Source organism: Strigops habroptila, chromosome 14, assembly GCF_004027225.2.
Source record: "Strigops habroptila isolate Jane chromosome 14, bStrHab1.2.pri, whole genome shotgun sequence".
Classification (NCBI taxonomy): domain Eukaryota; kingdom Metazoa; phylum Chordata; class Aves; order Psittaciformes; family Psittacidae; genus Strigops; species Strigops habroptila.
The window spans coordinates 2312452-2330366 of record NC_044290.2 but is presented as its reverse complement, the minus strand read 5'-3'; the positions used below and the strand labels follow the sequence as shown (position 1 = coordinate 2330366).

General features: G+C 43.1%; 1 protein-coding gene across 6 annotated transcripts; it reads right to left on the bottom strand.

The window, feature by feature from the left end:
• Positions 1-282: 282 nt before the first annotated feature.
• On the bottom strand, positions 283-17697 carry LOC115616514 (myosin-1B). 6 transcript variants are annotated; one of them, XM_030505835.1, is made up of 39 exons: positions 17494-17697; positions 17262-17405; positions 17006-17162; positions 14825-14852; positions 14609-14726; positions 14437-14529; positions 14266-14329; positions 14085-14183; positions 13877-13980; positions 13657-13795; positions 12703-12821; positions 12461-12610; positions 11665-11835; positions 11106-11409; positions 11031-11040; positions 10694-10769; positions 9495-9582; positions 9282-9399; positions 8381-8504; positions 8159-8295; positions 7802-8057; positions 6618-6860; positions 6336-6512; positions 6105-6250; positions 5927-6017; positions 5449-5838; positions 5176-5302; positions 4953-5071; positions 4539-4735; positions 4070-4253; positions 3818-3983; positions 3521-3645; positions 2961-3269; positions 2619-2822; positions 1818-1943; positions 1552-1722; positions 1361-1465; positions 1033-1128; positions 283-560 (listed from the first exon to the last, which is right to left on the bottom strand). In XM_030505835.1, the coding sequence occupies exons 1-39, from the start codon at positions 17695-17697 to the stop codon at positions 405-407; spliced, it is 5835 nt and encodes a 1944-aa protein (XP_030361695.1). In that variant the 3' UTR covers positions 283-404. The 6 variants fall into 6 exon arrangements, with proteins under 6 accessions (XP_030361695.1, XP_030361693.1, XP_030361692.1 ...); XM_030505833.1 differs by lacking the exon at positions 11031-11040 and having other exon boundaries at positions 6618-6856; positions 7798-8057; positions 11102-11409; XM_030505832.1 differs by lacking the exon at positions 11031-11040 and having other exon boundaries at positions 11102-11409.
• Between the last annotated feature and the right edge of the window lie 218 nt (positions 17698-17915).

Sequence of the window (17915 nt, the reverse complement as noted above, 5' to 3'; positions counted from 1 at the left end):
GAAAGAGGGGTAAGGGTGCATTCTTAACTAGGAGGAGAGAGATTTTTTGCATGCTAATCTCTGTTCTTTGCAAAAATCTCTACTGTCTTTATTACCTAGACATAAATGATAGTTACAGAAGCAGCAACACTGAGATTTACATTTTATGCATGCCTCAGGTCACTTTTTAGCCTTGGGACCCTCGTTCTTCCTCTTCTATCTTCTTATGAAACTCTAGGCTCTTGGCTTGGAGCTTTTTGACAGAATTAACTGTAACAACCAAAAGCACTGCTTCTGCTGCAGAGGAATCTACGGTCTTTATTCTCTAGACATTGATATGGTTACAAAGACTAATTACAGGAGAAAGCAACCAAGAGTTCACATTTTGTGCAGCCCCCAGGTCACTTTGCTGCCTCATGGCAGCCTCACTCTTCCTCTTCTATCTTCTTGCCATGAAACTCCCGGCTCTTGGCTCGGAGCTTGTTGACCTGGGACTCTGCAATGTCAGCCCGCTCCTCGGCTTCCTCCAGCTCGTGCTGGATCTTTCGGAACTTGGAGAGGTTGACATTGGACAGCTCCTCCTGTGCGGGGAGAGAGTTGTGAAAACAACTGGCAGTGAGATTTAATATCTGAAAATTGGGCAAACAAACATTCAAATGCCACAGCTGGGCAAGCAGGGCAGGTTCAAAAACAAGGTAAGAAGCTGCTCCGGATGTTAAGTTTGCCAGAAGACAAAGAACATTGGAATGTCAAGAAGACCACATTACACACAGCATTGTCTAGGCAGTGTTAATGGCAGACTAGAAGCTGCCTCTGACACACAGGGTAGCATAGGGAGCAAGAAACAGATGTGAGAAGAGAGGCTTAGAGGAAAACAGAGACGAGGAAAACAGTTCCTCACAAAACTAGAAATTCTTAATTTTACATTCCCCACTCTCTTGTAGCAGCAAATGCATCAAAACAGTCAAGGTTTCAAAAAATTGGACAGAAGAAGACGCTAAGAATTCCATTTCTAACAGAAGGAATTCTGACTTGGGCCAGGGTGGTACTTACAGCCTCCTCAGCTTGTCTCTTGTAGGACTTCACTTTCATTTGCAGCTTGTCCACTAGATCTTGGAGCCTGAGAACATTCTTCCGGTCTTCCTCAGACTACAGAGAATGGCAAATAATAGAAAGCCTAACTTGCCTCTTTCTGCAAATTTCATGAATGTGAAACACAGGGAGTAACATTCCTTGTGCTGTCCAGAAAGACAGAGGCCAAAATCCTGTAAAGTGTGTCACTGATGGAGGTACAGAAATAAATCCTCCTGGAAGGCAATGTGCCAACATTTTGAAGTCCTGGAAAAAGAGTATGTCCACACAAAGAAGCCTCCTGCCTTACCTGGTAGGTCAGCTCCTTCACCCTCCTCTCGTACTTGCGCACACCCTTCACAGCTTCAGCGCTGCGCTTCTGCTCAGCATCAACCTCCCCTTCCAGCTCCCGCACCTGCAATCACAGGCCCATCTTTGGAGCTTCCCTGGTATCTCTCCAAGGCACATGTTCACTCATACACAAATACCAGCCCTACGCACTCTGGCCTCCAGCTTCTGGATTTGCTTCTTGCCTCCCTTCAGTGCCAACTGCTCAGCCTCATCCAGACGGTGCTGCAGATCCTTCACTGTCTGGTCCAGGTTCTTCTTCATCCTCTCCAGGTGGGCGCTGGTGTCCTGCTCCTTCTTCAGCTCTTCTGCCATCATGGCTGCCTGATGAGAGCAAAGGGTCAAAGCCACTTTGGGCCTGGAGACATTTTGGGGGAGAATACATCCATCATCAGCAATGAAAGGAGCGCCCGACTTACATCTGTGATGGCCTTCTTGGCCTTCTCTTCAGCATTACGGGCTTCCTGGATAGTATCCTCCATTTCACCCTGGATTTGGGCAATGTCTGTTTCCAGCTTCTTCTTGGTGTTGATCAAGCTGGTGTTCTGTTGAAGAGCATCAACACGACAATTTTCTTTTTATTACCTTGTGATATGATATCAAGAAGATTGCATAAATATTGTTTTTTAATGGGAATTGTGCCATCGGGTCACATGGGATTCTGTTCTAAAGGAGCTACAGCAGTAGCTGTTAGTTTCTCAGCCATGATGTGCTTCCTTATTTCAAGAACATCCTCCATAAAGTCTTTCCTCACAGTTTTTCAGTCATTAGAGAAGGAATTATAAAGACTTACAAAGATATAAGGTGTAATATTTGCTTACAGTTTTCAATCTTGTGGCAGCAAAAATTTTAAATGGTGATCTAGAATATTTAAAATGACATTGTTAAATGATGTCAGTAACTGTATTAGTGTATTCCTATTTTATTTATGATCAACCTAAGTTTGACTTTACAGTCTCAAAAGTAAACCTGAAACCTGTTAAGCTCAATTGAGTTGTAGGGTAAGAACCTCACACATCTCTCTGAATTTATGACTTCTAAGGTATCTGCACTGTAGTCTAGTGAAATTCATATCTGCAACTGAAAAATCATACTTAATATTTGTTATCCACAGTGTGAAATTTACAGGGTATTTTACAAATGTTACAGTTCAGCCAGTCTTCCGTTATTTCATCTGTATGGAGAAAAAATATAAATACTAAATGTATTTCTACACTGACCTGGGTATGGAGGAGCTGAACTCTCTCACTTGAATCCATCAGTTCCTGCTCTGCCACTTTTCTCGTCCGCTCCATCTGCTCCAGAGCTGCCCGTAGCTCCTCAATTTCAGACTGCAACAGGTTTGCTCTACGCTCCACCATGGCCACCTGCTCCTTCAGGTCCTCCTGTGCCCTGAGAGCATCATCCAAGTGTAGCTGAGTATCCTGGAAAGAAAGACAAGAAAGACCGTGAAGTATATTTTCCTATTCCTTATAGATCATTATAGATCTGATAGAACTGTACAACAGTGAAATATTTAGCTGATTCATAAGCCAGTGAGCACCTGTTTCATTGTGCTGTACCTTGAGCACTCCCTGTGTGTTTCTCAGGTTCTTCTGTGCCTCAGCAGCCAAGCGGTTGGCATGGCTGAGCTGGATCTCCATTTCATTTAAGTCTCCCTCCATCTTCTTCTTCAGCCGCAGGGCTTCATTCCTGCTCCTGATCTCAGCATCCAGGGTGCTCTGCATGGACTCCACAATTCTGAGGTGGTTTCTTTTCATCTGGTCAATCTCCTCATCTTTCTCTGCTATCTTCCTGTCAATCTCAGACTTGACCTGGTTGAGCTCAAGTTGGAGGCGCAGGATCTTGCCCTCTTCATGTTCCAGGGAAGCCTGAAAAAAAAAAAGTAAATGTTTGTTAATTATATAAATATCAATGTCAATCATTTTGTTCTTGAGCATAATATATAGCATAAGGTTTGTCAGTGCAGGAAAGACTTCTGTATATCCAAAGACTTTAATAATGTCCAAATTTCCCTGATTCTGGTGCCTATAGATTATTCTCTATGCATGTAATTTCATAAATTGTATCTGAGGTTGCTAAACTGTATTGTAAGTGAACAGCTCAGAACAGAAGGATGTACCTCAGCTTCCTCCAGGGAGGCTTGGAGCTCAGATTTCTCCTGCTCAATCTGCTTCTTGACTTTCTCCAGCTCATGAATCGCTTTTCCTCCCTCTGCAATCTGCTCCGTGAGGTCAGAGATCTCCTCTGTGGAAACAAGGATCAATGGCATGGTCGGGCACAGAGCAGAATGGGAAGGGCCCTGACACACCAAGGTGACAGGCATCTTTGCCCACCTGCAGGCACAGAGCCATGTGAAGCGGTGGGTGCTGGTGGGTGGTGAGAAAGCCCTGCCAGGAGCAGAGGGACAGGGACTTACGCTGCAAGTTCTTGTTCTCACGCTTCAGCGTTTCCAGGTGGTCCAAGGACTCCTCATAGGCATTCTTCATCTTAAACAGCTCCGTGCTGAGAGAGCGAGCCTCCTTCTGGGAGGCTTCCAGCTCAGCCTGTGTTTCCTCATACTTCTGCTTCCATTCTGCCAGGATCTGAAGAGAAATGGGGTGTTAGGATGGATGTGACAATCAGGAGGGGATGCTCTGTCCAGGAGCCCCCAGGCTGGAGCCCAAAAGACCTTGTCAAAGTTCTTCTGCTTCTTATCCAGAGCTGCACAGGCAGCATTTGATCTCTCCACGTCAATCATCAGGTCCTCCACTTCATTCTGCAGCCTCTGCTTTGTCTTTTCCAGGGAGGCACATTTGGCATTGACAGCTTCAACATGTTCCTCTGCATCCTGCAGGCGCTGTGCCAGCTTCTTCCTGCAATGTGGTAAGTACAGCTGCAGGTTAGAGGTGAAGGGTCTGCCACTGCTGTGTCCCAGCACCTGGTGATTATTAAGCCTGCCTTAACCATGCTAGCCATAATGGCGACATTTCTCCTTCCAGTCTATTTTTCCACAGGACACTTTTTCTTTCTCCATCTCTGCCCTCTACTGCAAAGACACTATACCCCAGTCTTCATCCCCCCATCATAACCCGGTCTCAGAGACTCCCATTTCCCTGCAGATTCTCACTCTTCTCCAGCCATTCTATATCCCTACATACTTGGCCTCCTCCAACTCCTCCGTGCGCTGAATAGCGTCTGTCTCGTATTTGGTTCTCCACTGGGCCACTTCGCTGTTGGCCTTGGACAAGGCACGCTGGAGCTCGCCCTTGGCTTCCTGCTCCTCCTCATATTGTTCCCGGAGCAAGTCACAGTCATGGCGAGCAGACTGCAAGGCATGGGCGAGCGCGTTTTTGGCCTGCAACAACAAGAGTGGGGAAAATTTTAGCGTGACAATGAATGGAAAAATCCTGAAAAATCTCCATTATTGATGGCTACTGCAAAACGAATTAATGGCTAGGCTGTAGGGCTGGAATACACTTTCCAGGTTGGTAAACACTGCATTATTGAAGATTTTTCTCCCTCTCATTTTGTAGATTCTGCGATTTCATACATTTATCATAATATCTTTTTACCTTTATCTCTTCTTCTAAGTGCCTCTTGAGCTCCTCAATCTGTTGGGTGAAAGCCTGCTTGCCTCTTGACAGCTGAGAAATCAGCGATTCTTTTTCCTCCACTTGGCGTGAATATTCACCTAGAAAAGCACAAATAAAGGAAAAATATGCAGTGTCATTCGTGACCCAAAAAACCTCTTTCGGGATTCTCTCCTATTCAAGGACACAGAGGAGGTTCTCTCACCTGACTCTGTCTGCAGACGAGCTCTTTGAGCACTGAGGTCATTGATCATGCGCTGATGCTCTTCTTCCTTTGTCTTAATCTCACTCAGCTGGTCTTCCAGCGTGCGACACATCTTCTCCAGATTTGCCTGTGTGGAAACATATGGAAGCAGAGGGGTTTTGTAATGCAAAAACTTAATAACAGCAGCAGCAAAAAGTCCTATTTTCTAGTTTTCTCTAGAAAATTTTTCTAGATTTCTATTGGGGCAGGAATATCTAGAAGGTATTTGCGTACCTTGGCTTTGGAGACGGACTCCATGTTACTGGCCAAGTCATCGATCTCCATCTTCAGCTCACTCTTCTCCTTCTCCAGCTTCTGCTTCACTCGCTGCAGGTTGTCGATCTGCTCCCCAAGCTCAGCAGTGCTGTCCGCGTGCTTCTTCCGCAGGGCAGCAGCCGTGGCTTCATGCTGCAGCGTGGCCTCTTCGAGGTCACGACGCATCTTCTGGAACTCGGCCTCACGCTTCTTGTTCATCTCAACCTGAGCTGCTGCAGCCCCTCCTGCTTCTTCCAGGTGCTCGCTGATCTCCTCCAGCTCCCTCGAGAGGTCAGACCGATGCTTCTCTGCTTTTGCCCGAGAGGTTCGCTCTGCCTCAATTTCTTCCTCCAGTTCCTCAGTACGAGCCTGGGGAACATCAGGGACCCTTCACACCTCTGCTCTCCTCTTACCTGACCTGAGGCTGGGTGAGAGAGGGGAAGGAACAGAGACTTGCCTGCAATTCTTTAATCTTCTTCTGTAATTGCATGCCCAGGGTTTGCTCATCTTCAACTTTGCTTTGGATCTGGCTAATTTCAAAGTCTTTCCTTTGGGCAGAGGAAACTGTGTTAGAGCTGAAAGAAAAATGACAAGGGCATGAGCCCAGCGCTCAGGTGCCCCACAGCCACACTTACTTCTTCAGTTTCTCATCCAGTTGCTGCTTATCATTTTCCAAATCCATGATATTGTCCTGGGCCAGCTTCAGGTCTCCTTCGAGTTTCCTCTTAGCTCTCTCGAGGTCCATGCGCAGTTTCTTCTCTTGCTCCAGGGACCCTTCCAGCTGAAATGAGCAAGACCATCAGTGCTCTGCCCACCAGTTCTAACCGCATACCTGCCCTGTTCTTGCTGTATGCCTGTGTGCTTACATCATCCACTTGTTGCTCCAGCTTGGTCTTAGCTTTCGTCAGTGTATTGACTTTGTCCTCTTCTGCCTGCAGGTCATCCAGTGTCTGCTGATGGGCCTCTTGGAGGGCTTTCTTCTCTTTTGTCAGCTTGGCGATGTTCTCGTCCAGGGCTGCCATCTCCTCTGTGAGGTTTTTCACCTTTGAGAAGAAAGGAGGAAGTGAAAACAAAGGAAGTAGGTACAGAAGTCCTGTAACAACACAGTGTTTTTTTCTAGAGCATGAGTGACAGGTTCTGCCTCATACCTTGTTTTCAGTAGCATGTTTTTCTTTCTCAACCTTGGCCAGTGTTAACTCAAGGTCATCGATATCTTTCTTCAGCTCTGAACATTCATCCTCCAGTTTCCTCTTCTTGGCTGTCAGCTCAGCATTAATTTCCTCCTCATCCTCAGCTCTTTCAGTCACCTCTTTAACTTTGGCTTCCAACTGGATTTTGGTTTTGATGAGCTGGTCGCATCTTTCTTCAGCATCAGCTAAAGCATCAGCTTCCTGTTAGAGAAACATAGTATTATTTGCTAATTGCCAGATTTAGCAAAAGCTGAATATAAAAAGGATATTTCCTGTTGAAAAATCCCCATGGAATTCCTATTTTTTATTATCTTGTGGGAAATCATTTTTGCACAACCTCTTTTAAATTAGGGTAGGATCTTATTCTAATATTTTTACTCTCATTAAATATTCTTTCTTGCTTATTTGGACATATCTAAGTATCCAAATATACTTCTTTTCTTACGGATTTTGATCGCTTTCCCTGAAAGTTGATATGTGAATATAATTGTGCACAGGTCTTTTTGTTTTATCTCTGTAAAATCTTTTCTTGGCAGGACTGACTTATTGCTGGTCTTGTTCCAGATAAAGTGGTACATAATCTATTTGCAATTGGTGGTTTTCATTTGAATCTGACTTTTTCTTGAAGATGTGAAGTAGACACTTAAAGACAGAAGAGTGTTGTGTAAATGTTACAAATCTTTTGATCTTCCATGGAACATTTGAAACCACATAGGGCTCACGGTTAAGATGTAGAAGGTATGTGAGTCTTTCTGGAATAGTAGCCGAGTAGGACAGATAAAATACCATGCACATAATTAAAAAACAGAAGGCTCTTTTAGTTCGGGTAACTGATTAAAATCAGAGTCAGTAGTCAACTGAATTGATTTCCAGACTCTGTTAATATGTACTATATCTCTAGTGACCACAGTTGAAGCTTACATTGCGAGCTTGCATGGAGAAACATTCCTGTAGACATGGAGACTTAAGAAGTCATTCCCAAGTTAGAACCTGACACGGAGTGATCCGTATTTTACCTTCAGTGTTTCAGATTAAAATAGTTTCTAAGGAAATTTAGTATGCGGTGTGAGACTTCCAAGCTATGAGAGAGGACTTAGACCTTACATGTTTTCCCCTGCAAGAAATATGCTAATAATACTTGCAGCCTGCACTTGGAGCTGCAGATCATTTTTCTCTTGCACGAGTTTCACCATTTTCTCCTCCAGCTCCTTCCTCTTTGCCTCAGACTTTGCAAGCTCTTCCTTGGTTTTCTCAAACTCTTCCTTCATGTTGGCCATCTCCTTCTCAGATTCTGCACTCTTCAGCAAGGGCTTGATCTTGAAGAACAGCTTCATCCAGGACCAGTGCTTCACATTCATGAAGGACCTAACATTGTACTGGATGCAGAAGATGGACTCCCTGAAGCATAATTAAAATGTACATTAAATATTTTCAGGAGGACAAGTGTCAACACTTTCCTCCAAGTACAATGACTTTAACTGCAGATGAGGAATGTCTACCTTCTCTCCACCATTCTCTGGTACTCCACTCTCATCAGGAAGCCCCTACATCTGGCCTGTGTGCGGGTGATGAGCTGTGCCAGCTTCTCATCCCTCATCTCCTCCAGGAGTCCCAGCAGCCCAGCTTTGAAGAACACCTTGAGAAAGGGAATGTTGCTGCACGTCACTGGCAGGTAGAGCAGAGCACAGAGATGCAGTGAATGACTCAAGAAAGGTTTATACCTTGGTGTGACCAAATTTGTACTGGGTGTGGTCCACATCAATTGACCCAAGAAGCTTCTCAGAAGCTTTCTTGCTGTCAATGAACTGTCCCTCTGGGATCGCACTGGCGTTGAGCACCTTGTACCTGTGGAATGAGGAGGAAATACGAATGAAGGCAATCTCAAGCTGTAAGGGTATAAGTCATAAGGGTTTATGCTCAGGTCGCTCAAGTCATAACTGTTTATTGAAATTACCATCAGTCTGTGCAGCAGAATTGGGCTGAGGAAGTTGGAATTTCACCTCTTGTTTAGAGATACAGTTATACTGAAGTTCTAGTCTGATAATAAAGTTAGGGAAACTTTTACTGCCTTTAGGTGATCAGTCGTAGATGAGAAAAGGACACTGAACTCCAGTCGTTTCAGCCCAAGATCTTTTTCACTTAAGCTATGCTGTAGAAAATTCCTAGAGAGGAACATTGCCACTATGTGTATAGGAAGAAAGCATCTTCCCCTGAAACTTGCAGCTGATACAATGGCCAAAGCACTCTACAGAGTTTGGAAATTTTATTTGAGAACGTGTTGAAGCCATATGCCAATCTGCATTTTTAAATCTTGTGATCACTGATTTGTGTAGCTTTATTGTGCTTCCATATTCAGAGACGCTGGCAAAGTTTAGTTGTGTGATGAACAGCAAATAGTGAGGACGCCTGACATCTCTTAATTTCTCAACAATTTCTCTTTTTCTAGCCTTACATGTTAGACTTTGGTTATACATTTCATTATTTTCCTCTTCTTTCAGTTTTTTGATATTTATCTTGCAATATTTATCATTCAGATATTAAAAAGTAATGACAAATCTTAAAATTGGTAGGAATTACAACTTATGTAATAAAGACAGAATGGAGAGCAGAAAAGAAACTGACCTCTGTTTAAAGTCAGCATAGAGGATTCTGCTGGGGAATCCCTTCCTGCAAATCCTGATGCCTTCCAGCACGCCGTTACAGCGCAGCTGGTGTAGCACCAGTTCGTGCTCCATCGCACCTAGGCAAATAAGACAATTATTTGATACTTCCTGTTAAAGCATAGAGAATAATGGCTGCATTGCAATATTGTTTCTCTCTACTTGAGGTTCTTACCAGGTGTTTTCGTTTCATTGGGGATGATACAGCGCACAAAATGTGGGTGAGTGCTCCGTAGATTGGTCATCAGCTTGTTTAGGTTCTCCTGTGGGTTCATGAGTAAAGGTTTTTCATTAACAAATGGTACCTCCACAGTTATACTGTCAAATGTGCGAAAACTGTTAGAAAGCTACAACGAGTTTATTATTCCCACCTATAGCCAGCCATATGTTTTCTTTTGCCTTTCAGTCTTAAGCATGAGAGAAAGTCACAAAACTGTGTAATGTCTTCTCATGAGACTGAGGGATACATACACTCAGACAAGACACCTATGGGGAATAATGACCAGAAGATCGTGGCAAAAATCATAATTTTGAGTGAAAGATGATTCTCACTGTACAGAAGATGCTGACTATTCATGGGCATGGAAACAAAACCAAGAATAGGACAAAAGGTAAGAGGGGCAAGGACTAGTTTTGCAGAGAGGGATGGGAAGGGGAAGGTTAATGGCATTGGGTGCTACTTGTGAAGATATAGTTGGTGGATCAGGGGAAGACAAGAAAGACTCCCTGTTCAGTGAGAATGGGGCCACAAGCTGTAGAGAAAAGGCATGAGTGACAGGTCCCACAGCACCACTTTCTAGAAGTGTTTCTAAAAGCAAATCCATGACCTCTCTCTGATTTTAGCAATTCCTTTCACTAGCTAGGTCCGAACAGTTCCCAGGTTAGCCCTGGTTTGGAGCAGGAGCAAAGCTGCTCAAGTACTTTTTTTATAGTATGAAAAACTGTTCAGGATGCCAGATAGTAGCTAGCTGCATGCAGGTGCTGAAATAAATGTATTTCCATCTGCCTTAAGCTCTGTCCATTGGTGGCATTTCCCTATTGCCTTGTCTTCATATGTATAATCATGTCCAAATGCACATACATTTGTATGTACCTAAGTACTTTTTCCAAGTACCTAAGTACTTTTTCCAAAACTGGCAGAAAGGCTAGATCAAGATGTATCTTTCTGAGCTGACCTCAGCTAACTTGCAGTCAGTTCTTTTATAAGGAAATGAAGAAATGTTCTTGGTGCAGAAAAATTTTCACAGGTGCAATAAAACAGCCTTGTTGGAGTTAGTGTGAGGTTTCACAATCTTTAACCAAAATCAAAATTAAAATTAAAATTACAATAGAGAGAGAGATGGAGAAAATAGAGAGAATGACTTTTGTACTTACCCTGAAAAGAGCTGATACAGTCTGGAAAGAAGAACCCTTCTTCTTGCCTCCCTTCTTGCCACCGCCACCACCACCACTAGCCTCTGAAGAAGAGCAAAAAAAGATTTAAAGTTTCAAAACTTTGTTTTGTAAAATTTTTCTCTATGAGACACCAAGAAGCTTCTTTATATGTATTAGTCATGCTAAGAAAGGAGCTTAGGAAGCAGCAGGAAACAGAGTCAACACTCAATCTAAAGGAACACAGGACGAAAGGTGTGTGATAAGCCAAGAGACTATTCTACCTGAGTAGAAGGCCTGAAATACATTTAATGTTTTCCTTTACTGAAAAATTGCAGACATGGGAGAATCTGAACAACATGCAGTTCCTTTACAACACTCTGGCTGATTAAAATATGAATTTCACAGAACTGACCTGCTTCTCCAGCAGATGCAAAAAGTAAGGCCAGTGTCTTCAGGGATGATTTCTGATACAGCCCCACAACAGTTTCATTCAAGGGGTCCTTGTTCTTGTCAAGCCAGCCACTGATGTTGTAGTCCACTGTGCCAGCATAGTGCACCAGCGAGAAGTGAGCCTCAGCCTTGCCTTTGCCAGGCTTGGGCTTCTGGAAGTTGTTGGACTTGCCCAGATGCTGGTCATAGAGCTTGTTCTTGAAAGAGGTGTCAGTTGCCTTGGGGAACATGCACTCCTCTTCCAGGATGGAGAAGATGCCCATGGGCTGGGAGAAGCAGAAGGAAGAAGGAAGAGGTGGAAAGGCAGAAAGAATCACAGATAAACAAATAGTTTCCTGAGTGGGACAACATTAAATCCCCGCTCCCAGGGATTTTTCTTCTCAGCATAGCAAGTTGTAAAATAAGCTTACAATGTATTTGTAATGTATTTACAATATCATATCTACCATTTCAAGCTACATTTATAAAGATATAAAAGACTAATGCATTTCTGAAATGTTAGGTTTGAATTGCACAAATACCTTCTCAATGAGCTCAATGCAGGCAGCCAGGTCCATCCCAAAGTCAATGAACTCCCATTCAATTCCTTCCTTCTTGTACTCCTCCTGCTCCAGTACGAACATGTGGTGGTTGAAGAACTGTTGCAGTTTCTCATTGGTGAAGTTGATGCACAGCTGCTCCAGGCTGTTGAACTGCACAATTGCAAATAAAGATTACTATTAATGTAAATTTAAAAAGTTAGGGATAAAGAACTGTGCTGGCTTTTTGTACCAAATCACAGCAGGATCTGCAATTGTTTCTTCTTTGCTCAACCAGGAGTTTGTAATTGCTGTCAGTATGTCTCTTTTGTCAATCTAAACTTTATCCAAATGTTTATGACCCCTGGAAGCTTGGGCCAGTTGTCAGACTTGTCAGTTTTGATATCTAGTAGACTGGGCAAATTCAGTTATTGGAGAGCCCAAACTGCAACAGTTTATCCAACATTTCCAAATGCTGATTTCAAAGCATGTCCCAAGACTTCTAATCACAAGTTTTGACTAAGGAACTGATGTCTCTGCACATAGATATGAAATGTCATGTTAGTCTACAGTTTGTAAACAGTAAAAAAACCTGCATTTACACATTTCCACTGGTATATGTACAACACCAAAACTTATTCCCAATTAAAAATCTGTGGGGATCATGATACTTTAGATTCAATCTCAAAAGATCAAACCATTTCTGAGGAAAAGAAAAAAAAGGCATAATTCCTTCTGAAGTACTTTGGCATATATTAGAGTTACTTCTAAAGGCAAGGTAATAAAACACTGTTCTTACATCAAAGATCTCAAAGCCAGCAATGTCCAGGACACCAATAAAGTACTGTCTGGGTTGTTTGGTATCCAACTGTTGGTTAATACGAACAACCATCCACAAGAACATCTTTTCAAAGACGGCTTTTGCCAGGGCACCTACTGAATTGTAGACCTAAAACAAAAAACCCAGAAGGCTCCTAGTTATTATGCAAATCAAAAGAGGAAGGCCAGAGGATTTGTCAACAAAATGGGGAGTTTTGTTACCTGCTGCACAGTTTGACCCTTGGTCACATATTCATTCCCAACTTTGACTCGGGGGTAGCAAAGGGCCTTCAGCAGGTCAGCTGAATTCAGACCCATCAAATAGGCAGCCTTGTCAGCAACTAAAGACCAAAATAAGGTACCAGCAGACATTAGTGTTCCTTTAAAACAAGTATTAGAAGTCAATTCTGGTAAAGATAACAAGGTAAAGAGTGTAAATTATGCCTTTAAGAATAAATATATAAGCCTGAAACAAAGTTTGGCATTTAACCTTGTGCTATTGCCTTTACCGCTGAATTCAAATACTGCCAGCAGACACAGCATGTGTCATCATACAAAAGTATAGCAGATTTCTGCATGAATGTTGGACATGATCTAACAGTCTGAAATTGTGTCAAGAGACACTTAGGCTAGAAACTGGAGAAAAGTTTCCAATGAGTAAGGATAGTGAAATACTGGAATAGATTGCGTGTTTTCCTCAATGTTTTCAAAAGCAGATAGAAAGATGGCACAGAAACAGGGTCCACAGGAGGTGGAGAAGATGCACTGCCACACTTTGTTCTCAGCTTTACGAGCAAATAAAATGAGCAAAATAAAAGATGACTTTGCCATGCTGATAAATTTGTTCATAGGTTTAGAGCAATCCTCAGAAGAGGATTCCAGTGTCTCTGCAACAAACCTGATTTCAATGGAATCAGTGCACACTACTCCAAACATTTTCACTGCAAAATACGTCACCAAAGTAAAGTTACAGATGTTATTTGTAGCCTATTCTACTATTACTGTTCATTGTTATCAGATTACTTTCAATTTTATTCCTTTCAGCCATTTTACAATACAATACTAACATATGCGGAAATGTGCAGGCTGAGTCAATGATTCTGACCATGAATTTTACTGCCTGTGTTAGTGAGTGCTCTGGTCTATACTGTGCTCCAGTAGAGATTGTGCTGGTACCTTCTGTGCCATCTGGCTCTGCCTGCTCCTCACGCTGCTTCTGCTTAAACTTCAGGTTGCCATAGTGCATGACAGCCCCTGTCAGCTTGTAGATGGCTGTCTTCTCATCAGCGGTGAAGCCTAGGATGTCAATGGCACTCTAGCAACAGAATCATGAGAGTAAGTACCATGCCTGGTAAAGGTCAGAGCCCACCTAAGATAACTTCTGTGCATTACTCACATCTGTGGCCATCAGCTCTTCCTGGTCGTTAATGCTGGGAACTGTGATCTCACCTTGACTCACATACTGATAGTCATATGGGTTAGTGGTGATCAGTAACATCTCTGGAAAGAAGGACAAAACACATACAGATCAACGGTAGTCGGCACATAAAGAGTTAGTTGCTGTTCCGTGATCTTTGTCTGGAGAAGTTAGTGATCTTTCCTACCAATTAACTCTGGCTTCTTGTTGGACATTATCTGGTAGAATATGTGGTAGCTTCTTTCTGCCTTGAGCTGGAAAGTGACTCTGGACTTCTCCAGCAGATCTGGCAAGGATGGTAGGACAGAGTTAGAGCAAGAACTGAGGAAGGCTGGAAGGCAATGGACGAGGCCAGGAGGGCCACTTACATGTTTCAATGTCAGCAGAAGCCAGTTTCCCTGTGGCACCAAAATGGATTCTGATGAACTTACCCTGCAAGAAGCAGAAAAGCCAATCTGTTTGACCAGTCCTGATAGCAAGAATATTTGAGTCAGCATGCTGCCAGCTAAAAAGTAATTTAGTCCCAGGCAACAACTTACAAAGCGTGAGGAGTTGTCATTCCTCACGGTCTTGGCATTACCAAAAGCCTCCAGCAGTGGGTTGGCACTGATGATTTGATCCTCAAGTGTCCCCTAAAATAGAAATCTTTTTTTCATGATATAGCTCATCAATGAATTTGATAGTTGCAGGTTCCTACCCCTAGGACCTCACCTGCATTTTGCCTGATGTCTGCTGCTCTTCCTTCTTCTTGTCCCCACTCGCTGCAATTGTTGCAAAGTATTGGATGACACGCTTTGTGTTCACAGTCTTCCCTGCTCCAGATTCTCCGCTGTGCAACCAAAGAGAGAAGCAGAGAGCATGTGGTCAGGCAGGAGGCCCCCTGGCACCTGGAAGCCCCTCAGGGACTAGAGCAGGGAGTGTACATACGTGATCAGGATCGACTGGTTCTCGCGATCTGTGAAGGAGGCAGAAAGAAATAGGTTTTGTAAATGAAGAACAAAGACTGAAAATTAATGTAGTTCATGTAAGTTATGACAAGAAAAGAATTCTACATGGTCTTCTTCCCTTTTCTACACATTTTTTTTTCTATTTCAATTCCTTGCAAAGCAATTTTACCATATTCTTACCTCTAACCATACGCACAACACTCTTGCCTTTAAGTTAGAGAGGTAGGGGTTTGGTGGGTAAACTGTCAGATGGGTAAGGAACTGACTCATTCCAAAGTGTTGCAGTCAAAGGCTTAATGTCCCAATGGTTAATGAGTTGTGTCACACAAGGTTTTGTACTGGACCAGTACTACTTAATAACTCCATTAATGACTTACATAGAGGGATTGAGTGCAGCCTTAGCTAGTTTGCAGATGACACCAAACTGAGTGGTGCAATTAATACACTGGTGGGAAGGGTTTCCATGCAGAGGGACCTTTACAGGCTTCAGGAGTGGGCCTATGTGGACATCATGAAGTTCAGCAAGACCAAGTGCAAAGTCCTGCTCTCAATTGTGGGAATCTCCAATATCAGTCTAGACTGCGGGATGGCTGCCGTGAGAGCAGCCTGTAGAGAAGGATTTAGGGGTACTGGTGGATGAGCTGGCAATGTGCACTTGCAGCCCAGGAAGCCAACCAAATTCTGGGCTGCATGAAAAGAAGTGTGGCCAGCAGGGCAAGGTACGTGACTCTGTCCCTCTGCTTTGCTCTTGTGACACCCCACCTGGAATACTCCTTCGGGTCTCCAATACAAGAAAGACATGGACCTGGTAGAGTTGGTCCAGATGAGGGCCATGAAAATGAATCGAGATCTGGAGCACCTCTGCTATGAAGAAAGGCTGAGAGAGTTGGAGCTGTTCAGACTGGAGAAGAGAAGGCTCCACAGAGACCTTATTGTGCCCTTTCAATACTTAAAGGGAGCTTACGAGAATGACAGAGAAAAAATTTTTACCGTGGTCTACAGTGACAGGATGACGGTCTGTAGTGACAGAACAAGAGGCAGCAGTTTTAAACTGAAAGAGGGTAGATTTAAATCGGATATAAAGAAGAAATATTTTATTATGAGAGTTGTGAGACAGTGGAACAGGTTGCTTAGAGAAGTTGTGGATGCCACATCATTACAAGTGCTTCAGGTCAGGTTGGAGAGAACTTTGAGCAACCTAATCTAGTGGAAGATGTCCCTCCCAATGACAGAGGGAAGGACTACATGATTTTTAAATATTCTTTCCAGCCCAAAGAGTTCTATGATTCTATGACTTTATAGTACTTTTCTATGGACATTGAAAAATCTTGAAAAGTCATATGCTTCCTCCCTACTCCACTCTATGGTCTTTTTTTTGTCCTGCATTAATTTTCTGCTACACAGACTGTATTTAGAGAGGCATAGTAAGAATACATGACAAAAGAATCCTGAGACTGGGTAATAGTTCTGAACTCAATAGCACAGGGAAAGAAAGGAATGGAATGGTGGAAGCAAAACTAGCAGCAGTATATAATTCTATTTAAATTTTTCATGTCATGGTTTTATCAAGACAAATCTGATCATTTGTGATATAGATGTTTTCTGTAACCCTTTGGTGAAATAATTTGACATCATTAGACAGAATTTTCACATTACATATGGATTTCATACCCTGCTCAGTTTCAATATTTCATTATAGGCATAATTATATTCCCTGCTCCACCTAGTCCATTTGGCTTATTGGTTTTCCTGACAACTTTCTGTGGAAATATACTTCCTTTTTAGAAATACTAGCATGAAAAAATCCTGTTTAAATTAGCAGTGATTAATGATATGACTGAAATAAAACTCTAATGATGCCTTAAGAAAAGGAAAATCTGTGATTATTGTTAAAATATCCTTTTGATAGAATCCCTCTGACAGCCACTCACCTGTTAGAATGAACTTAAACAAACAAGCAAAATGACAGAACACCTCACTGAATGCAGGGGTGTCTTTCACTTAGAACAGTAGAAACAATGGTGTGAAGATAGTAAAGCACACAGTGTATGCATGCATCAGAACTATGAAAGCTTTCAAAAAGTCTCCTCATATTACTAAGACAGAGTATTCCTTCAGAGAATTCCATGGTAGAATCCCTCTGAGAGAGAGAACCACTCACCAGTCAGCATGAACTGATAGGCATTGTCAGAGATGGAGAAGATGTGTGGAGGGGCCTCCTGGCGCTTCTTGCCTCGGTAGGCCAACACCACCTCCGGGTTGTACACCGGCAGCCACTTGTAGGGGTTGACAGTGACACAGAAGAGACCCGAGTAGGTCTGTGGGGAAGGGAGACAGCATGTTGGCTTCCACTTCGCCTGGCAGAGCAGTTCCTCCCAAGAGCAGCTACCTAGAGGAAGACTGCTGCTGGTACTTACGTAGATCATCCAGGCTGCATAACGCTCTTTGAGGTTGTACAGCACAGCGGGTTCATGGAGGTGGGTCATCATGGCCATGTCCTCGATTTTATCATACTTGGGAGGGTTCATGGGAAAGACTTGGTCTTCCTTCACGGTCAGGGTCTGACAGAGGAAAGAAAGGTACATGCATGTCAGCTAGGAGCTCAAAGTGGGAATTTCCTGTTGTTTATAAGTCTTGCATTTTACCCACCTCTCCACCTTCAGTCTTGACAGTGACCTTTCCTGATTCTTTGCTCTGGATTGTGCTTTTCACATAAGATTCCTTAGAATGCACCACGAAGACCGATGTCTTAGCATCAAAAGGCTTGTTCTGGGCAGCAATTCTCTCTTTTTCTGACTTTCGGAGGTAAGGAGCTGCCTCTCCAAAGACAGCCATCTCGGCATCTGTCGACATGGCTGCAGTTTATTGAGTGCAGCACAGCACGGGGCTGAAGTGGAGAGACATGATACAACGCTGAGTGAAGGAAGCAATGCCTTATCCCCACACACCTGACTGTCTGTAGTGTTCTCTGCCTATTCTTACAACTTTTCTCTTTGTCTTGTCTGTTTATCACTCTAGATATCCTTTAATTTATTTAGATCCTAAAGAAGATATGTGTCTTTGATTTATAT

What these genes read in the sequence shown, in the direction of transcription:
- LOC115616514 (XM_030505835.1), bottom strand. Translation starts at nt 17,697, where the DNA reads ATGTCGACAGATGCCGAGATGGCTGTCTTTGGAGAGGCAGCTCCTTAC. An exon ending in CTATCAGTTCATGCTGACTG is followed by an intron (nt 14,853 to 17,005) that starts GTGAGTGGTTCT and finishes CCTCCTTCACAG; the next exon opens with ATCGCGAGAACCAGTCGATC. An exon ending in CCAAGAAGGCCATCACAGAT is followed by an intron (nt 1,723 to 1,817) that starts GTAAGTCGGGCG and finishes TGCTCTCATCAG; the next exon opens with GCAGCCATGATGGCAGAAGA.